Genomic DNA, 18,110 nt, shown 5'->3' with positions numbered 1-18,110 from the left:
ATCAGAGCCACAAGACTGTTCTTTCTGTTCCGACCCCATTGTTTCTTTTAATGGCTCTGAATCCTAGATTTCTTTTGCACAAAGCAATTTCCATTACATCATGAGGGTATTGAAAATAGTGGATGTCTGAGCCAGGCCAACTCTCTAAGTGATTTTGAAGTGTTTACTTGTTTACTAGCATGGTCACTTAGGAGCGACTTTTTACAGATTGCTAAGTAACGAAGAGAGACATTTTAAACAGGAAAAACTTAGGGCGCTATTAAAGATGGCTTCAGAAGTCTACCCGAGCTCTTGATGTTTTCCCACAAAGCGCTGTGAGCTTATTCTTTGCCTTCACACACCTGAAAGAAAGGGCGAGGACAATGACAATGTTTTTTTGCTTGAAGTATGGCCTTTCATGGTCTGAGGCAAGAGTAGGGAAGGAAGGTGGCAGCTCTGGGTCCCGGAAGAGAGGCTGGTATTCTGTCTGGCTTGCAGGCTATGCTTACAGCAACTAACTAGAGTGCAAAACATAAGGCCCAGTGAGGAAAACTAGCTCACCTTCCCAGCATGTGTTACTGAGGACATCTGACCAATCACACACTAAAGAGACCTGACGATGGGCCTAGGGCATATTGAATACTTAATAAATATGTGTTGAGTTAAATTGTTGAATCAATTCAACTGTTCATCACTTGATTTGTATATTTGATGATATATGTTGGAGCAATGGCTTCATATCCCACATTAAAAAGGGATAGTAAAGGAGTGGGCCCTTGCTAGATTGCTCTGCAAAGCAAACTGCTCCACAGACAAATTCAAACAAAAGCTAGTGGGTTTGGAGCCATTGCCTATTTTCCTTTCATGCATCATGCAGTATCAACATAAAAAAATGTTGACTAACTGGGATTGGGTGTGAGAGATTAACGTTAGTTTGTGTGAAGTTGTGGGATATTTTCAAAGACATAATGTTGCTAATGTATAAGCTCAGGACCTTTTAGATGTTGATGATATGCTATCCGAAAAGCCTGGGACCCAGTGTGCTTCAGATTTTGTCGACCTTAGGATTCAGGAAGCTTTGCATAGATTGTAAAAGCGGGAGAGCCCCAGCTAAGCCAAAGCTGTACCAGGCACGAAGAAGAGAGTCAACAGGTCCAGGGTTAGGCACTGTGGTAGCTCCCTCAGCTGAGCCTTGGCTTTGGCTTGAAAATATTAAGTGGAAAGTGCCACAAATAAATAATTCATGTGTTTTAAATTGTGTGAGTGGAATAATGCTATTTCTTGCTATTCTGTTCTATCCTGGGGCAGTGTGAGGGGTAGGTGTGGTCATGAATCATATCCTATCAGACTATCTGTCCATTCGTCTTCGCTGTCTCAGTGATCAAGTCAACTGTCATGGGACCATAATGTCTGGATACCAGCGATTGTTTCCATGCAAGGTTTCAGGCATCTACAGAGAAGGGCAGCCTTGTCTAAGATGACCTTTACAGCAATGGCGTCACACATACAAATACAGCACTGGACCTATAGCTGAGGCACACAGGAGTCCTTTAAGTTCCTGCTTCATTCGTTTTACAAGTATGTTGCTTTTAAATATTTATTTTGTATGTTAGTATACCGTCGATGTCCTCAGACACACCAGAAGAGGGCATCAGATCCCACTACAGATGGTTGTGAGCCACCACGTGGTTGCTGGGAATTGAACTCAGGACTTCTGGAAGAGCAGTCAGTGCTCTTAACCATTGAGCTACCTCCCGGCTCTCAGGATGTTGTTTTTAGACTGAGTTTCTTTAGTGAACCATCTGAAGATGTGCAGGAAAATTAAACCACTTCTCCACATTCACCCGAGAAGAATAATCTAAACCACATTGCAGTAACAATGCAGGACTCGAAGAAGGTGTTCAGGGATGAGATGGCCGGTGACCTACTGAGCAGTCGTCACTGGAGCAGGCTCCGTCAAGGATATACTTACTTCTTGTTGGGGCTTTAAGACAATCCTGCCTACGTAGCCTTCTTCTGGGAACCAGCTGTTTAAAATCTGCACAATATCTTCCTCTGGGCCCACAGCTCTCTGGAATGGTTGTTTCCTGCATTCATTCTTTTCCTTAGATATAAAATGCTTCTCTTCCATCAGAAAATAGTCTGCGGCTGTAAGTTTGGTGTCCTGGTCAACTGCCAAAATCTAAAGAAACAGCAAAGGCAGCGTGAGGCCCATCCCTGAAGAGTGATGCACACTGAACACTCGTCTGTTTTCATGGTGTTTTGATGGGCTTGCTGTGCAATTTATAAGTGGAACCCTACCCAGGAGTGTTGCATAACTCTTTCTGGAGCTGTAATAATTCTTATATGTTCAAAACGGATTGTTTATGTTCACTCTGGGCAATGACATGGCTTATTCATAATCCCCAGACAGCATCACCATTTTTCCCAACTGCTGGAATGAGAGATACTATTGAATTAAAACTTCAGATTTTTCATTCCATGAACTCGGTTCCTTGAAATCTTGCAATAAAGGACTGAGGCAAAGGACCCAGTGCAGTTTGCAAACACCATCTCTGTTTCTGACTGTGGAAATAACTATCTTCTCATGGAAGGCTCACAGGGCTAAGTTCTGGTCTGGGGATTCTCCTTTCAGTAGATTCCTGACACTGCGCCTGAAGGGTTTTTTTCTCCATTGACTCTGGACTCTACACAATCAAATGGAGTGGTTAAGTCAGAGTTTTGGAGTCAGTTAGACCTAAGTCTGAGATTCCTTTTAAGACTTACTTGTTTGAGTTGAGGCTAGATCAGTGGTAGAGCACTTGCTTAGCATGCGTGAGGCTGTAAAGATTTACTGTCTTTGGAGTATTGGAACGACAGTTGGTGTTTCCATCCATAAAATGGGAATGCTCATAGTAATAATCTACTAGTTTTGGTGCATAATGAAGGCATTATGCACAGTGTGAGACATTGTGAACACTCAGCAAATACTAGCCATTTTTAGAATCTTACTGATGTTTTCTTCCTCAGTCCCCTCATATATATTTGTGTTGCCATGTCAGTGATAGTGAAGAAATCTTCTGTTTTCTTCTGAGAGGTGGTTGTGTGATGTGAGCCAGCTGCTACCAACTGGCTTTGATGAACAAACACCCATCTCCCATTGACTCTGTCAATGGCCGTGGTTAACATCTCTCACTTGGAGGGGAAGCGCAATTTAAGGTGGTAAGGATGGTAGGAACAGAAAAATTCTCACAACTCTGACCCCTCTATCCGAGCCCTTGGTCTAAAGTAGACAGCAATTGCTACTAGGAATGCTAGTAATTCCAAGGCAAACCGTTTGGACCACGCACATGCCTGCTACTATAAGAATTACTCAAGATGAAAAGTTTCCAGGGGTTCTGTTGGTACTGTCATCTCCTCAAGAGACTCAACTCTTTTTAGCACGAGGACTCATTTGTTCACATGGGGGGACAATATGGTGTTGCTTTTGTTAGTGACTGGGAGAAGTTTCTCTGATTTTATAGAATCTTAATAGTGATTTGACACTAAAGTTTATGGACTGATTGACTAAAAAACAATCAAGAAAAGAAAACTACCCGAAACCCTAAGCAGTAGCTTCTGTTTGATTATGATGCTACTTAATTTGGTTATAAAATGTTGGGCAAACATTGCACTATTCATAGAGATGCCCTTAAATGATAGAGGTAACTAATATTAATGTTATTAATATGACAAGATTAATACTTGTGCATGGCTGCTCCATCAGTTTTTAGTTCTGCCAGGCATCATATCGCTCTTGCTACATTTCATCATACGCACTAACTTTGGAGGAAGATCTAGGGCACTCCTCTTGGTCAATGCTCTCCCTGGTCCACCCTCAAAGAGAAGTGGTTCTAAAATGGGTTAAGGATGGATGAGTGTGTGTGGATGTTAGGCCGGTGAATCAACAGAAATTCTTCTCTATGAGTAAGCTAGCTTGTCTAGTGGAAACAAGAACCAGTTTACTATTCTTAGGATTTCATACAATCAAAAAACCCATTGTAGTAAAGATAAGAGGATTGTAAATTTAAGGTCATCCTGGGAGAATCCTGCCTCATAATAAAAATAAAATGTCTGTGGCTGTGGCTAAGTGGTAGAGCACTTGCCTAGCATGTACAAGGCTGTATGTTCAAGCCCCGGCACGTAAAGATAAACAAGCTACAAACTATAGATCGATAAATAAAAGATGTATCATCAACGTGGGCTTTTATGGATTTATATGAATGTGTATACAAACACACACATTTTACACACACGTGCATCCATACGTTTTGGAGACTGACTTTCTTTGACCGTGGACTCAGTGGACTTGCCTGTTGGAGAAGCTGCTTTGCCTTGGTGCCTTCGTTTATTGTGAAAACAGCAAAGGGCTCTGGACCTGGGACACCATGCACTGTGACTTTGTGAGTCTGAGAACATTTCCTCTCTTCAGTATTGAACATCTGTCAATGAAGATGGCACGTTTTCTCATGAATTCTACACAACACAGTAGTTTTAGGCTCTGTTCAACACAACAGTTCTAGGACCCACTTATAACTTGATGCAAGACTGATGTGGTGGAAGAGAAAATGCTACATCTTCCTCAACAGTCAAGGGGAAACTCAGCCACCAGACTATTAGCGTACTGAGATTACAGTGCTTCTTTCCAGCTTGAGTAGGGATGGGTATAATATGAAATGCATATGAGTTTTCACTTTTAAAAGCCCCTCAGGTGACACAGATGTGAGGCCAAGGGTTCTGCAGTGTGACACAAGGAAAGAGAGGAAGAAAGAAAGAGATCTAAGAAAATAAGGGCAGGAGTACACGGCATGAGATCAGCAGAGATGAGGGAGAGTGAGGTCAGGGAAGAAGGCAGGGCTATTTGAGGTGGTGATAAAAGTGGTCAGAGAAAGTGCCTGCCCAGAGATTCTGACCACAGAGGGGAACTGAACAGGGGTCACATATATTTATAGAGGAAGAATAATAGAATTAACCAGCAAATAGGAGCAGTGACCCTTGTTTAGATGGGTAAGCCCTGATCCCATCATTCCCCAAAATCACTGGTTGTAGGGTCTTAACCAGAAAGTTACTGCATATCTAACTGTCAAAGTGTCAGCCATTTTTGTTGTCATTTCCATAGCTACCTAATTAGTGACTCATTGGCCACTCTGAGGTACCCCAAGCCAGTCCACCTCTATGTAGCCATCTGCAGATATGCTGACTGAAATAAGAACTTAATTACCAAAGAGGCTGGCCGGGTACTGCCAGAGGGATTATCTTCCATCCTCCTGCTGTTTATGAATAAGCTAGAGATTTCCAAGATCTCGTTGTGGAGGTTCCGCAGCTGAAGATGCCGATATCCTGGGAGGGTGAAGAATTGGGGAAAGCCTGTTAACAGTGCATGGCTGAAATCTGCAAAGATCTCCATGGTGGTCAGTCCCTCCCCAGGTGAGCCAAGTGGATAGAAGCAGCATGCCAGCAGGCACCTCTCACTGTGACAGAGCTGTCCCCTGGGGATGTTACTGGACTGTCAATGAATAATCAATATGCCCGATACCCTTTCTAACTTACACTCAAATGAATAATCCCTAAACTCAAACAACAACATAGAGAGAGACCTGATGATTTAGACACCAAGGCAGCTACGACCTCTGCTTTACCAAAGGTCAATATCAGTTTTAAAAAAAGTGTTCATTATTAAATATCTTTTTCATTTTTTATTACTTATTCACTTTACATCCCACTCACTGCCCCCTCCTGGTTACCCCCTCCCACAATCCTTCCCCCTATTTCCCCTCCCCTTCTCCTCGGTAATACCACCAGGATGGGTCCTAATTCAATAAGATGTCCCCATAAGAAGAGGAAACTAAGGGATAACTCAGTGGGTAGGCATATCTGGACAAGCCTGACAACCTGAATTTGATCCCCAGACCCATGTGATAGAAGGAGAGAATTAATTCCTTCAAGCTGTGCTCTGACCTTCACAGGCACCCATTCACATATGCACATGGGATAAATAAATACAATCATTTTTCTTGTACACATAAACGAGCATTACGGGACTATACTTTAGGAAGCCAAACCAAGGTCTTAGAGGAGATGGAAGCTTCTAACATCTTGGTTTTGGCTTTCTAGCCTTCAAGACAGTGAGAAAACAAATTTGGTTGTAGTATATTGTTCTGGACACTCTACCAAACACATATAGTGACCAGGGGCTGCTTGCACAGGGAAAAGAGAATAGGAAGCGAACGAAAAGCAGGAAAGTATGTTTGCAGAACCCAGAGGATGTCAGCTTGACTCTGGCTGGGGGGATTGGGGGAGGGCGTATGAGTAACTTGATACTCAGAGTAGACCAGTAGTCAGCAACCCTAGAAGGACTGCAAAGGCAGAACCTTAGACTGTACCTGAGACCTACTGAATCAGAGTCTATACCCAGAAGGATCTCATGCACAACACAAGTTGTGAGGCAACACAAGGAACTGAAATTCCTGAGGACCGTAGCCAAGTCAATCCACAAGCCAACTGTGCATGTTTTTGCCTTTCTCCTAAACACTCTTCCAATACTGCTAGGCTTCCCATTCAGCTACGGCTTACTTTGCTACTACTGCACCCCAGCTCTCCTTCCCATTTTTTTATCTCCTTACTTCATTTTCTGCTTTAAAAATGCTCCCCCCACCTAGCACCGCAGATACCATTTGGGACTTTCATTCTACCTCTCTTTAAAGCTTTGAGTGGAATGATTCTCTGAGCCGTTATCGCCGAACTGTTGTTCTCCACAACTGCAAAACGAAGAAATACAAGATCTTCAAAGTGAACCCGGAAGAGAAACTGCTCATTCCACATGGGGTTCAGAGTGTTTCGGTGGATGGGTTTTGTGCGGAAATGGCAGCTGTCCAGGGGCATGCCCAAGACGTCAACTTCAATGCACGGACTTCCGGTGCTGTTACTAGGACACACATTCTGGCCAGAGATGATCTGAAGGGGAAGACAAATGATCAAGGTCACAGAAGATGAAAGAGAAGTGAAAAGACTGTTTCTCTTAGCTTCTGTCCACAGAGAATGCTACAATGGGTGAGGTGAACAGTGAATAAACCCTTATGCAAATCCAAGGGGTTGTACTCAGGTAATCACGTGGCTGGAACCACGCGAAAACCCTGTTTTGCTTATAGCATTTACTTGAACTGAACCTCTCAATGGTCAAAATTTGAAATGTTATTAAAAAAGAAGAATCACTGGAATGAAACTGCATTTCTTACAGATCTCAAGACAAGTCCCTACTCCATCCACATAAACATGAGTTTGCTATTTATATTCTATTTTAAGTTCCACAGGATTATATTTTATAACTACAAAATCTTCTTCAGTAGTTCTGGAGGAAGCCCGAACACTGTTAACAGAAATTAATTCATAACTCAATTAAAAAAAATAGATGAAGTGAGGATCTGACACTCCTAGGTGTGGCTTGAGGAGAACATTTATTGTAGACACGAGGGAAGGTACAGCCAGAGGCATCTGGAATGAGTCAGATTGAACACGACTGGCAGACTGAACCAAGTAGAGCAAAGGGGAGACCCGGAAGCCAAGAGGCCATGAAAACTGGAACCAAGAGCCATGGCCAAGAAGCAAAATATGGCAAAAGGACCTCACAGATAAAATGGCTGGGTGATTTTAAGAATCAGAGAAAATGGAGAAAGGGAAGTCCGGCTCTGGGCTGGACAGCTTAGGGTAGGGCATACAGTATGGCAGCCAGGACAACTTGAAATAGGTACCAGGCAATGTTGAGAGAGGCTGGCAGATGGAGTCCACTTCGACATGTTAATAGGCACCCCAGTTAGCTGGTTTTGGGGTTTCCTTCTACAGTCTTCTATAGTAGCCTTCTATAAATGGATAAAACAAGTATACCCTTGCTAAAATGGTCTGATACAAAAGAGGTAACTGCTCTCCCAGTTTAGAGTGAAAGAGATAGCAATTTGGGTGGTGGGAGAATGTTTGAACCCCAGGGGTTTGGACCATCATGAGGACGCTTCCTTTGAGAAGAGAAATATGAGATTTAAAGCTGAGAAAGAGAGAAAGAAGAAAGAAAGAAAGAGAGGAAGGAAGGAAGAAAGAAAGAAAGGAAGGAAGGAAGGAAGGAAGGAAGGAAGGAAGGAAGGAAGGAAGAAAGAAAGGACCCTTGCTCATCTGTCTCTCCTATCTCCTTCCCTGATTCTTTTTTCCTCTTTTAGCTAAGGAAGCCAATGAAGGAGGAAGTAGAGATGACCAACAGCCTGAAGTTCTTCACTTTAAGGCAGCAACCTGCAGAGTTTGTCCAATAACTCAGGGATGGTTTAAGTAATAGGAAGCATAAGGTAGACTGGAAGCAGGGAGTATGCCTCACTGTGTGTATACACGGATGCTAATCTGTCTGACCTAGGAAGGAGCTCAACATTTATGGGGACACAGTTATGATTCTGGGTACCCCTAAAAGGCAAAAATGACCATTATTAGTTTGTGAGATAAAGTAGGGATCTCATAATTCCACCTGCTTGGCTCAGAAACACAGAGTCTGTAACAGCAAACCTAACTCCAGCTAGTGCTCTCTCGGAAGTATGGAAATTATTGTGAGAACTAAACCAGCATGATCTGAATCACCACAGCTTTGCAGTGCCCTGAACTCCAGAGGCTTAAATGCTCCGTCACTTGGACTGCAGGGGCATACTCACGGTTAAAGAATAGGTAGCAGGATCCATGGCGTCCAGGTCTCTTTCCAGTGGTGAAAACTTCTGATACATGGGACAGCTTTTATCCCACAGGACAGGGGGCTTCAAAACATAGCCACACCCACCATTCGCCTCAAACATGGCAGCGTTTAAATGTAAAGGAAGGTCTGCAGAACAAAGCCAAGATCGCACATTATTTCATGAAGAAGAGACAATCGGCCACTCACTCTGTGCTGGCCAGTTTTTGTCAACTTGACAGAAGCTATGGTTGTTGGGGAAGCAGAACCTCAATGGAGAAAATGACTCCCTCAGGTTGCCTGTAGGCAACTCTGAAGGGCATTTTCTTGATAAATGATTGATGTGGGAGGGCCCAGGTCTCTGTGGGTCATGCCACTCCTGAGCTGGTGATTCCCGGTTGTATAAGAAAGCTGACTGAGCTAGCCTCGGAAAGCAGGCCAGTAAGCAGTTCTCCTCTATTGCCTCTGCTTCCGTTCTTGACTTGAGTTCCTGTCCTGTCTTCCCTCAGTGAAGGAAGTGTGACCCGAGAGTTGGAAGCTGATTGTGATGGTTTGCATATGCTTGGCCCAGGGAGTGGCACTATTAGAAGGTGTGGCCTTGTTGGAGGAAGTGTGTCACTGTGGGGGGTGGGCTTGGAGACCCTCCTCCTAGATGCCTGAGGATGTTCAGTCTGTTCCTGGCTTCCTTTGGGTGAAGACGTAGAACTCAGCTCCTTCTGCACCATGTCTGCCTGGATGCTGCCATGCTCCCACCTTGATGATAATGGACTGAACCTCTGAACCTGTAAGCCAGCCCCAATTAAATATTGTCCCTTATAAAACTTACATTGGTCATGGTGTCTGTTCACAGTAGTAAGATCCTAGCTAAGACACCCCCTTCCCCCTGCTATCTGCTTTTGGTCATGGTATTTTAGCACAGCAGTAGAAACCCTAGCTGAGCTTCACTCCATAGACTGATGAAGCTGAATCATGTGCCAGGTTGTATTATGAGAGAGAGAGAGAGAGAGAGAGAGAGAGAGAGAGAGAGAGAGAGAGAGAGAGAGAGAGCAGGTAACAGATAAAACAAAAACAAAACAAAGCAAATAAACCACCACCACCACCACCACCACCACCACCACCATCATCACCACCACCACCACCATCACCATCAACACCACCACCACCAACCACTTTGCTCACATCAGTGAACATGCCCCATGTTCCAACTCTGAACTAGGTTCTGCCCCCTCATGTAAAACTTCTGCATGTAAAACTTCACTACATCCATCAGAAACCTCATTTTCTCCTGAAGTTTGGAACAGAATCATTATCTTGGGGAAAGACTCATTCCATTTCTTTTTTCCAGCTACAAATACCAAACCGTGCATACCATTTTATAGCCAATTCTTGCTATTTCAAAGGTAAGATAAAATCTTAACGACGCAAGGAAGAAAAACAGCATTTCCTTGAAGTCTTAATTTCGGCCCATAATTATTTTTACCTCTTTCTTTTTGTTGTAGTTAAATATGAAAAAGTCACCACATATGATTCACGTCATGTGCACAGGCTCCTCAGCCATAAACCTTAGGAACCCTCACAAAGGCTTTGACTGTGTTGTCGCCAGATTTTATTTGGCACAAATTTTGATGAACGACTGCACAGTTTCTGGACTCTTCTGTACTCACGTGCTCACTGGACGGCTCAGTCTGCATGAATGTTGCCCCAAAGAGCAAAAGGTTTATGAGACACACCTGACTAATGTCCCCTCTTGTAGATTCCTTCCATGTGCTGAATGAACTTTGCTATGTGAACCAGCATCAAGGGAAAGTGTGCTAAGTGCCTTTGAACAACAAAGACTTGGCCCCTACTCTTGTATCTTGTGTATAAAAAATTCTCCATGTATCTGAGGTTCGCCAAGTGTATGTTCATGGATTCCCGGAGAAGACATATCAGGTGCATCAAGCTCCTTGGGCCTTGGTCTCCTCTGTTGAATTAGTGCATAACACATATTTGTCAGGTTCCTTCCACTCCCGATGTGACTGTCTTACAGAGGATATGCTGTCCCTTCTTTGGCCACTCTATGACATGAAACAGACACAACTAGGAGGGCTGAAAGAGTGAGGCAAACGAGTTCCACTGAGGCAGTTAAACGTAAAACGTCAAATTTACCCCAATTTGAAAACAGCATTCCTAATCTTAAAAACCTCAGATCCAATACTCTGTGAGGTCTAACATGACCCCATAATGTAAAAATCCCTGTCTGACCTCATAATCGTTCACTATCAAAAGAGTCTGTCTAGGCATATATTTCTACAAATATCCCAAAAATTTGAAATCTGAAACAAACAAACAAACAACAAAACTTTACATCCAGAACGCTTCTAATCTTAAGTATTTTAGAAAAAGAATACTGGATGCTCAACCAGTGTCAACTTCACTCAAGTTTGGGGTCAGTGTGCCTAACCTGATTGCTTTTTAAGACTTTTTTTTTTTTTTAAGACTGGGTCCCACCATGTATCTCGGGGGCCTGAAACTTGCTATGTAGACCATGCTGGCCTTCAACTCACAGAGACTGGCCTGCTTTTGCCTTTATGATGCCGGGGGATCTGCCCGTCACTGTCTCCACGTGTGCTGTTATCAGATACTAAAATCTCTAAAGCACCTTTGCTTAGCTAAGATCCCATCTGGTACTTCAATATGTAAAATGGATCTCTGTGAAGCTCTTCAGGTCAAAATTAGAAAGGCTCAAATATAGTACTCTACTGTCTTCAAGGGGAGTTCCAGTGGTTAACTGTACCTATAGCTACAATTTGGAAACCCGTGTGTAACCAAACGAGAGGAAGTACATGAACCAGTATTTCCGGACTGGCCTGTCTGAATCAATACTAGGGTAGATCAGACATACCACCTCTTGCCTGGTCTCCTAGTCACTTAAAAGCACTGTGGTAGGCAGATACCCACATTCATAATAGTTACCCTCGTATTTAGGATTGTGGGACTGTGAAATGTAGCTTTGTTCCCAGTTGAGTTAAGGCTCAAAACCCCAGCGACCCTGAAGGGACAGGAACTTTCCCTGTTCCAGGGCACTAGGACCCTGTCACTAGCCACAGCTCCCCCAGATTTGTGGCCTTCAGTCACATAAGGGTAACACCCCAATCCCCTCCACAGATAGAGGATGTGACCTATGGTCACATAGGCTCAAGACATCTCCATTTTAATGAGGTACCTAGCTGGGCTGGTACCAGCTAGACTTAGCTGGGCTGGAGAGATGGCTCAGAGGTTAAGAGTACTGATTGCTCTTCCAGAGGTCCTGAGTTCAATTTTCAGCAACCACATGGTGGCTCACAACCATCTGTAATGGGATCCGATGCCCTCTTCTGGTGAGTCTGAAAATAGCTACCGGGCACTCATACAATAAATATTAAAAAAAAAAAAAAAGAAAAAAGAAAAAAAAAAAAAAAAAAAAAAAGGAAGACTTAGCCAATAAACTCTCCTTCCCAGACACTCCTCCCTGTAAAAGGTTTTTAACCTTAGGCCATCCCTGAGAAGTGGGGTATGATTTCACTCATCCACTGTCCGCCATGACAATAAATGGCTTAAAACCATGGACTGTCTTTTTTCATGGGGATCCTCAGTGGGGAGCCATGGAGAAGGCCTTTGCTTACAGAGCAGCCATCTAGTCTAGTCTCCCATAGAAGGTCTCTCCGTGCACCCAGCCAAGGTTACAGACACAGTTACTGCCTCCAAGCTCAAGACCACCTCCATCAAGCCAAGAACTCTCCCAGTGGGGACAAGCCGGAGCGCCGTTCCCCCTACCCCCCCGCCCCCCAAGCCCCGGGCTAGATCCAGTCAGAGGGCTCCCATTCCTTTCTCAGCTGGGTGTCTGAGAGCCTGAGAACCAGAGGGTCCTGGCCTCCTTGCAGGCCCAGGAGCAGTGTCCCAGGGCGTCTCTACAGCCTGACACTCGCCCCGCTTAAGCTAGGTCAAAGCTTCCTACGTTCTGCATCCCTGAGTGACCAAGCCCTGTGGCAGAGTGGACTCGGAACTGCACAACCCTACGTAGGATCTTGAAAAAAAAAACACACCCTGGAAACAGCAACTTTAATCCAATAAAGCATAGTAAATAAAAAAAAGAGAAAAAAATGTTTTTTTTTTTTAGAAATCAGCTTTTCTTCTGACTGGGGTTGGAATGCTTACATCCTTGTGTGGGTTCTGCGTACGGAGCAAGATTCGTTCTGACCTACAGAACTCAGACGGGCCATTGCCAATGGTAACCACAGCTTTGCATAGCAGCCTCAGACTCACAGGCTTGGTGGTCACTTTTATTGAGTATGGACCTGCTGATCACCTCTGGAGTTTACAAGTCAGCTGGAAGCTTGAAACTAGACTATAGCTGGTCCTAGTTCCACAGAAACCCCCAGGAGGCACCAAGGCCCCCTGACATCTCCAAAATGGCAAGGCAGATGAGAGCTGTGAGATAAGGATGCCGGCAGGACACTGGGAAAGCAAGTACTTCTTAACCTAGGAATTACTCTGAACATCTAAAAGGAGTTGTTTTGATATTTGATCTGTCTGTCTGGATTCTCAAGTCACAGAGAAGCACCCGGAAGATATCTTGTTAAGGTTTGAACGTGAAATGTTCCCCAGAGGCTCATATGTTTAAACACTTGTTCCTCAGCCTGCGGCCACCAGGGAGGCTGTGGAAGTTCCAGGAGGGAGAGCTTTGCTGGAAGAAGCCGGTCAATGGGATGGGCCTTCAGGTCGTATAGCCTAGTTTCGTTCCATGCCCCTTCTCTGATCCCTGACTGGGGATATACTGTGACTAGCTGACCTCTGATTCTTCTGCCAATGCCTTCCCTGCTTTGATAAGCTGTGTCCTCTCACTAGTGTGTCAGTGTGAAAAGTAACAGATCTGAACAACAACAACAACAACAACAACAATAATAATAATAAACCATAGGTTCATATTTCAGTGAGGTTGATCAGGACAGTCTGCTTTGGCTCAAGGCAACATGCAATGTGTATGTATTATCCTCTGTGTGCAAAGTCTCGAGGGAGGCTTCAGTCATCACTGCATACATGAAGGCCAGTCTTAGAGATGGACGCACGGGCTCTACATGGAGCTTATGCACTGTGCAGCAAGGGTGGATGCTTAGGGCTCATTGAATAGAACTCAGAATGATTAGATGATAACACTCTTTCTGGGTTGCAGGGCTATGCAGAGAACCTTGAAATGAACCACACAGCAGCCATCTGCCTCCCTTGAATGGGATAGCTCCGACAGGTGCTCCCAGCTCGGTCAGGGGAGACTAAAGACTGCAAAGGTAGCTGGAAGGCACTGTGAGGCAATCTGTATTGTGGACTATGGAGTAAGCTCAGAAGCAGTTGCTTCTTCTACTCCCCTCAGCTAGGGCACTGATTGCCACGAGTGGAGCCAGCGTGTTTGCACCAGTCCTGACACTTCAGGAACAGGGCACGCCCCAAGCCAAGCATCCTTATATTTCCTTGAGCAAACCACTGTGCTAGTTATTACAGGGCGCTTAAAAGACTTCGGTAGCGTAAGAGTCCAGGAAGCCTTGGACTCAGCAATACAGACAGAGCCAGGGAGGTGACGCCACAGGCCACTTGTGGAAAGAAATGGAAAAGAAAACGTTTGCAACTCTGAACGTATTTTGCCATTATTTCCATTTGTGAGTCCACGCCGCACTGTTTTTGACAGCTTGTCAGACACCGTTAAGGAGAGCAAACACTTGCGCAGTGCTTTTCTCTGGGATGGGAGCTTTGCAAACTGCTTTCCCTTCTATACAGTAAATACGACCAGGGCAAAAGAAAGCACAGAGATATCGCTGAGCAGATGTGTTTAGTGTTGGCTGCAGTTGAAACCAGTGCCCGGCACCTCGCTATCCCAGAGCTAAGGGCTGGGGTCTGACCTCAGCTGGAGGCAGGGCACACAGTGGTTAATGGTTTGGCACTGGTTCGGACATAGGTTGTGTGAGATAAACCCCAGAGGCTACTGGCACCTCTGCTGTTTAAAGGAAAGACAAGACTTTGTATGAGCTTCTAGAAAACACCCCTCGTTTCCTAAGGCATGTGAAGACAAATGCCTCATTCCCGAACTCCCAGAGAACCTGAACTTATCACTGGAAGACATTCTGCCCCTTGGGCAAATGATGCATCTGAATGGTGGCTGAAGTCACTACTTTCCCCCATTGAGACAATCTCTCTACGTAGCCCAAGTCGGCCTTGGACTCGTGAGTCTTTTCCCTCCACCTCTGGACTCATATTCAAGGGAGGCACGGTGACACCTTAGTCACAGGCTGCTACTTTCTGACTTGCAAGGACAAGTGGTTTATGAGTGAAGCTTGGAAATTCCTGCTTCCACAGAGCTTTAAAATCCAGCCGGACAGACTTCTCTCAAGAGAAGTTTGTGTTTAACAGGTGCCCTTAAGAAAGTCGTCGCCCACCTTCCTTCTCTATTACTCCAAAACTGCAGGGCAACACTTCCTATGAGCTTCCTACTTTTCCGTTCTATAGTCTTCCTCCACATATGTGTGCCCCTGCCTGGACACTCTCTCTCTCTCTCTCTCTCTCTCTCTCTCTCTCTCTCTCTCTCTCTCTGTCCCTCCCCCTCCCTCCCTCCCTGTCCCTGTCCCTCTCTCCCTCCCCCCTCCTCTCTCTCTCTCTCTCTCTCTCTCTCTCTCTCTCTCTCTCTCTCTGTCCCTGTCCCTCTCTCCCTCCCTCCCTCTCCCTATCCCTTTCCCTCTCTCCCTCCCCCCTCCTCTCTCTTCCCCCCTCTCTCTCTCCTCCTCTCTCCCAAGAAAATAAGTGTTCATGGAACTGCATTTACTGCACATGATAAGATACAGAGAGGTGAGGGTGCAGGCTCCTTACCATCCGTCTGGTAGTTTAGAGCTACAAGCTGTATCCCATGGAGCCAGAACATGAGGGGGTTGGGATTGGATGAGTCGATTCTGGTCGCTGCCGGGTAGGTCCTCAGCAGCTGGCAAGCAGTGTGCTGGATCAGTTTCTGAGAATACCTGCGACACAGACGTTTGGCGGCATTTTCATTCAGTGACGAGATATGATAGCATTTAGGAGTTCTAATGATGGCGCTGAGGGATGTGTTTGGGCTGAGTGGAGGTTCCTCCCAGATTTGTCGAATTCCTTCACAAGAACCTAAACCCGACAAAAGATCAGCCTCTGATTAATGTCAACGCTTCAAATGTATCAGAATGTATCAAGTGCAAAAGATCACTCTCAACTGCACATCAGATACACAGTTGCAACAAGGAAACAGAGTCAGATGCATCCTGAATGTGGCTTGTGAGTTAGTTTGCTACCTTGAAACACCCTGGCTATTGAGTTTTAAAATGAGGGTAGCAAGCTGGGGGTGTGGTTCAGTGGTAGGATACACATCCACTAGGCACAAGGTTTTGGGTTCAACCACCAGCACCAAAAACTAAACTAAGTAATAACGTGAGGATAATAACATCAATTTAAATTGGATGTCTGTAAGTCTTTTTGCCTCGAGACTTCATTGTTCTGTGAGTAATCTTTACAAATACAAAGTCTGCAGGGAAGTGTATACAATCACAAGAAGAAAAAACCCATATATTCTATTAGTGACAAAGTGGTTAAAAGATACCCATACAAAGGAATATCATACAGGCATGCAAAATTATAAGGCAGACAAATATACGGACTGGTTTGTGACAACTGAGAGCTTGTGTGTTTGATTACATCCCATTTGGATTTTCTTTAAAATAATTTATTTCCTTGAACAAATTACAGCGAAGTCCCCAGTGGTGCACTCTGAGAAACAACATTACGTACGACACTGAGAATGGAAAGGAATTGTATTCATCTTGTGCATCGGCTGGACTTTTAACCGGGGGAATTTATTACTTTTACAATGAGAAGTAATTAGAAGTAAAATGATGTATCCTGTGGATTCAGGATGCTGTTCCAGAAACTGACAGAACAGTCGGGGGTGCTTCCAATTTTACTTTTGAGGCAAACAATGTGAGAACATCGTCAGTAAAAAGGCTATTTGCAGTGAGTTCAAAGAATAAATTAACAATTGAAAAATATTTATGCTGTACTTGGGTAGTATATACATCTATGAAAATAAAGGTGGATTTCAAAATTCAAAGGAAGTGGCTGGACAGCAAAATATCTGAGTCATCTAGCATGCAGGACCAAGCAAAGATTGAGAGAAGGTAACTTTACTTTTTCCAGATGTTCTGTTAAATGACGCTGTCTCCCCTGGGCTCATTCTGCCGGGATTGTTGCCAAAAATGGACTTCCTGCTTTTCCTTTCTTTCCCTCTGCCAGAGCCAGATGAATTTAGAGTTGACAGGCCTGTTCTCATAAAACGAAAATAAATAAGCCAAAAGCTACAGGCGAGAGAGCTCAACATTTTCCATCCTCATTAATGTTTATATTGAAGTCCTACCATTTCCTTGTTACACAGCACAGAAGGCCCATTATACTTTAACATGGCTGATATTAGTATTGTGGCAATTATGGCCCAGTTTATTTAATCTCTAGACAAATGCAACAAGCATGGCATAGTTATTAAAGAATGATCCCCAAATTACAGAAACACACACACACACACACACACACACACACACACACACACACACACACTCTTCTAGTGAACTGCGTGCCTGAGCTTTAAAATTGCACATTCAGGGGGGTTGGGGATTTAGCTCAGTTGGTAGAGCGCTTGCCTAGGAAGCGCAAGGCGCAAGGCCCTGGGTTCGGTCCCCAGCTCCGAAAAAAAGAACCAAAAAAAAAAAAAATTGCACATTCAGAATATGCTGCAGTTAATATTTATTTCCTGGAGAATAACAACACAGCTTGGGGAGAGGAAAGCATAATTATGAGCCTGGGTATCGTACTGTCCACATTGTAAGTCCTCTGGCATTCCTTGTCGACGCCCCGTGGGCTTTCACCATCCATATTCGCAGTCTATTATGTGGTCCTTGTTCAGCTCGTGTTTATGGGTGTAGCTTCTGACATTCCTAGAAAACAATCTCACAGCAACATCCCTGATCCCCTGGCTGTTATAATCTTTCTGCTGCTCCTCCCTAATGTTCCCTGGGCCTAAGGAGCAGGATTTGTTTTGCAGATGTATCTTGTGGGACTGGGCTCCACAACTCTGCATTCTGATTGGCTGTGGTTTCTGCATTCTGATTGGCTGTGGTTTCCTGTGATGGTAAAGTAAGGAATGCTGAGAGAGGGAGAAACATTCATCCTTAGGGAAGAGCACACCGACTGGTTGTCTAATGCCAAATGGACAGCTCTCATATACAATGTATATTGTATACAAGTAGCAATGTAAAGACTCAGCAGGCTGTACTATGCATTAAGGAATTTATATAAACAATTAATGAAAACTATATATATATGAAAAATATATTTAACAGTTAAT

General features: G+C 44.3%; 1 protein-coding gene across 2 annotated transcripts in view; it reads right to left on the bottom strand.

Moving 5' to 3' along the window:
- The window catches only part of Plce1 (phospholipase C, epsilon 1), a 307,957-nt gene that overhangs the window by 12,359 nt on the left and 277,488 nt on the right, over positions 1 to 18,110 (bottom strand). For both annotated transcript variants that reach the window (NM_053758.3, XM_087571504.1), the window contains 7 exons: positions 16,901 to 17,032; positions 15,563 to 15,847; positions 8,679 to 8,842; positions 6,690 to 6,951; positions 5,219 to 5,337; positions 4,311 to 4,439; positions 1,952 to 2,161 (listed from right to left, as the gene is read on the bottom strand). In NM_053758.3, coding sequence (NP_446210.2) covers positions 1,952 to 2,161; positions 4,311 to 4,439; positions 5,219 to 5,337; positions 6,690 to 6,951; positions 8,679 to 8,842; positions 15,563 to 15,847; positions 16,901 to 17,032 — 1,301 coding nt within the window. The remainder of the gene's footprint in view (positions 1 to 1,951; positions 2,162 to 4,310; positions 4,440 to 5,218; positions 5,338 to 6,689; positions 6,952 to 8,678; positions 8,843 to 15,562; positions 15,848 to 16,900; positions 17,033 to 18,110) is intronic.

This window comes from Rattus norvegicus, chromosome 1, assembly GCF_021556685.1.
Source record: "Rattus norvegicus strain SHRSP/BbbUtx chromosome 1, alternate assembly SHRSP_T2T, whole genome shotgun sequence".
Classification (NCBI taxonomy): domain Eukaryota; kingdom Metazoa; phylum Chordata; class Mammalia; order Rodentia; family Muridae; genus Rattus; species Rattus norvegicus.
The sequence above is the reverse complement of the archived record's forward strand: the minus strand, read 5'-3'. Positions and strand labels throughout refer to the sequence as shown.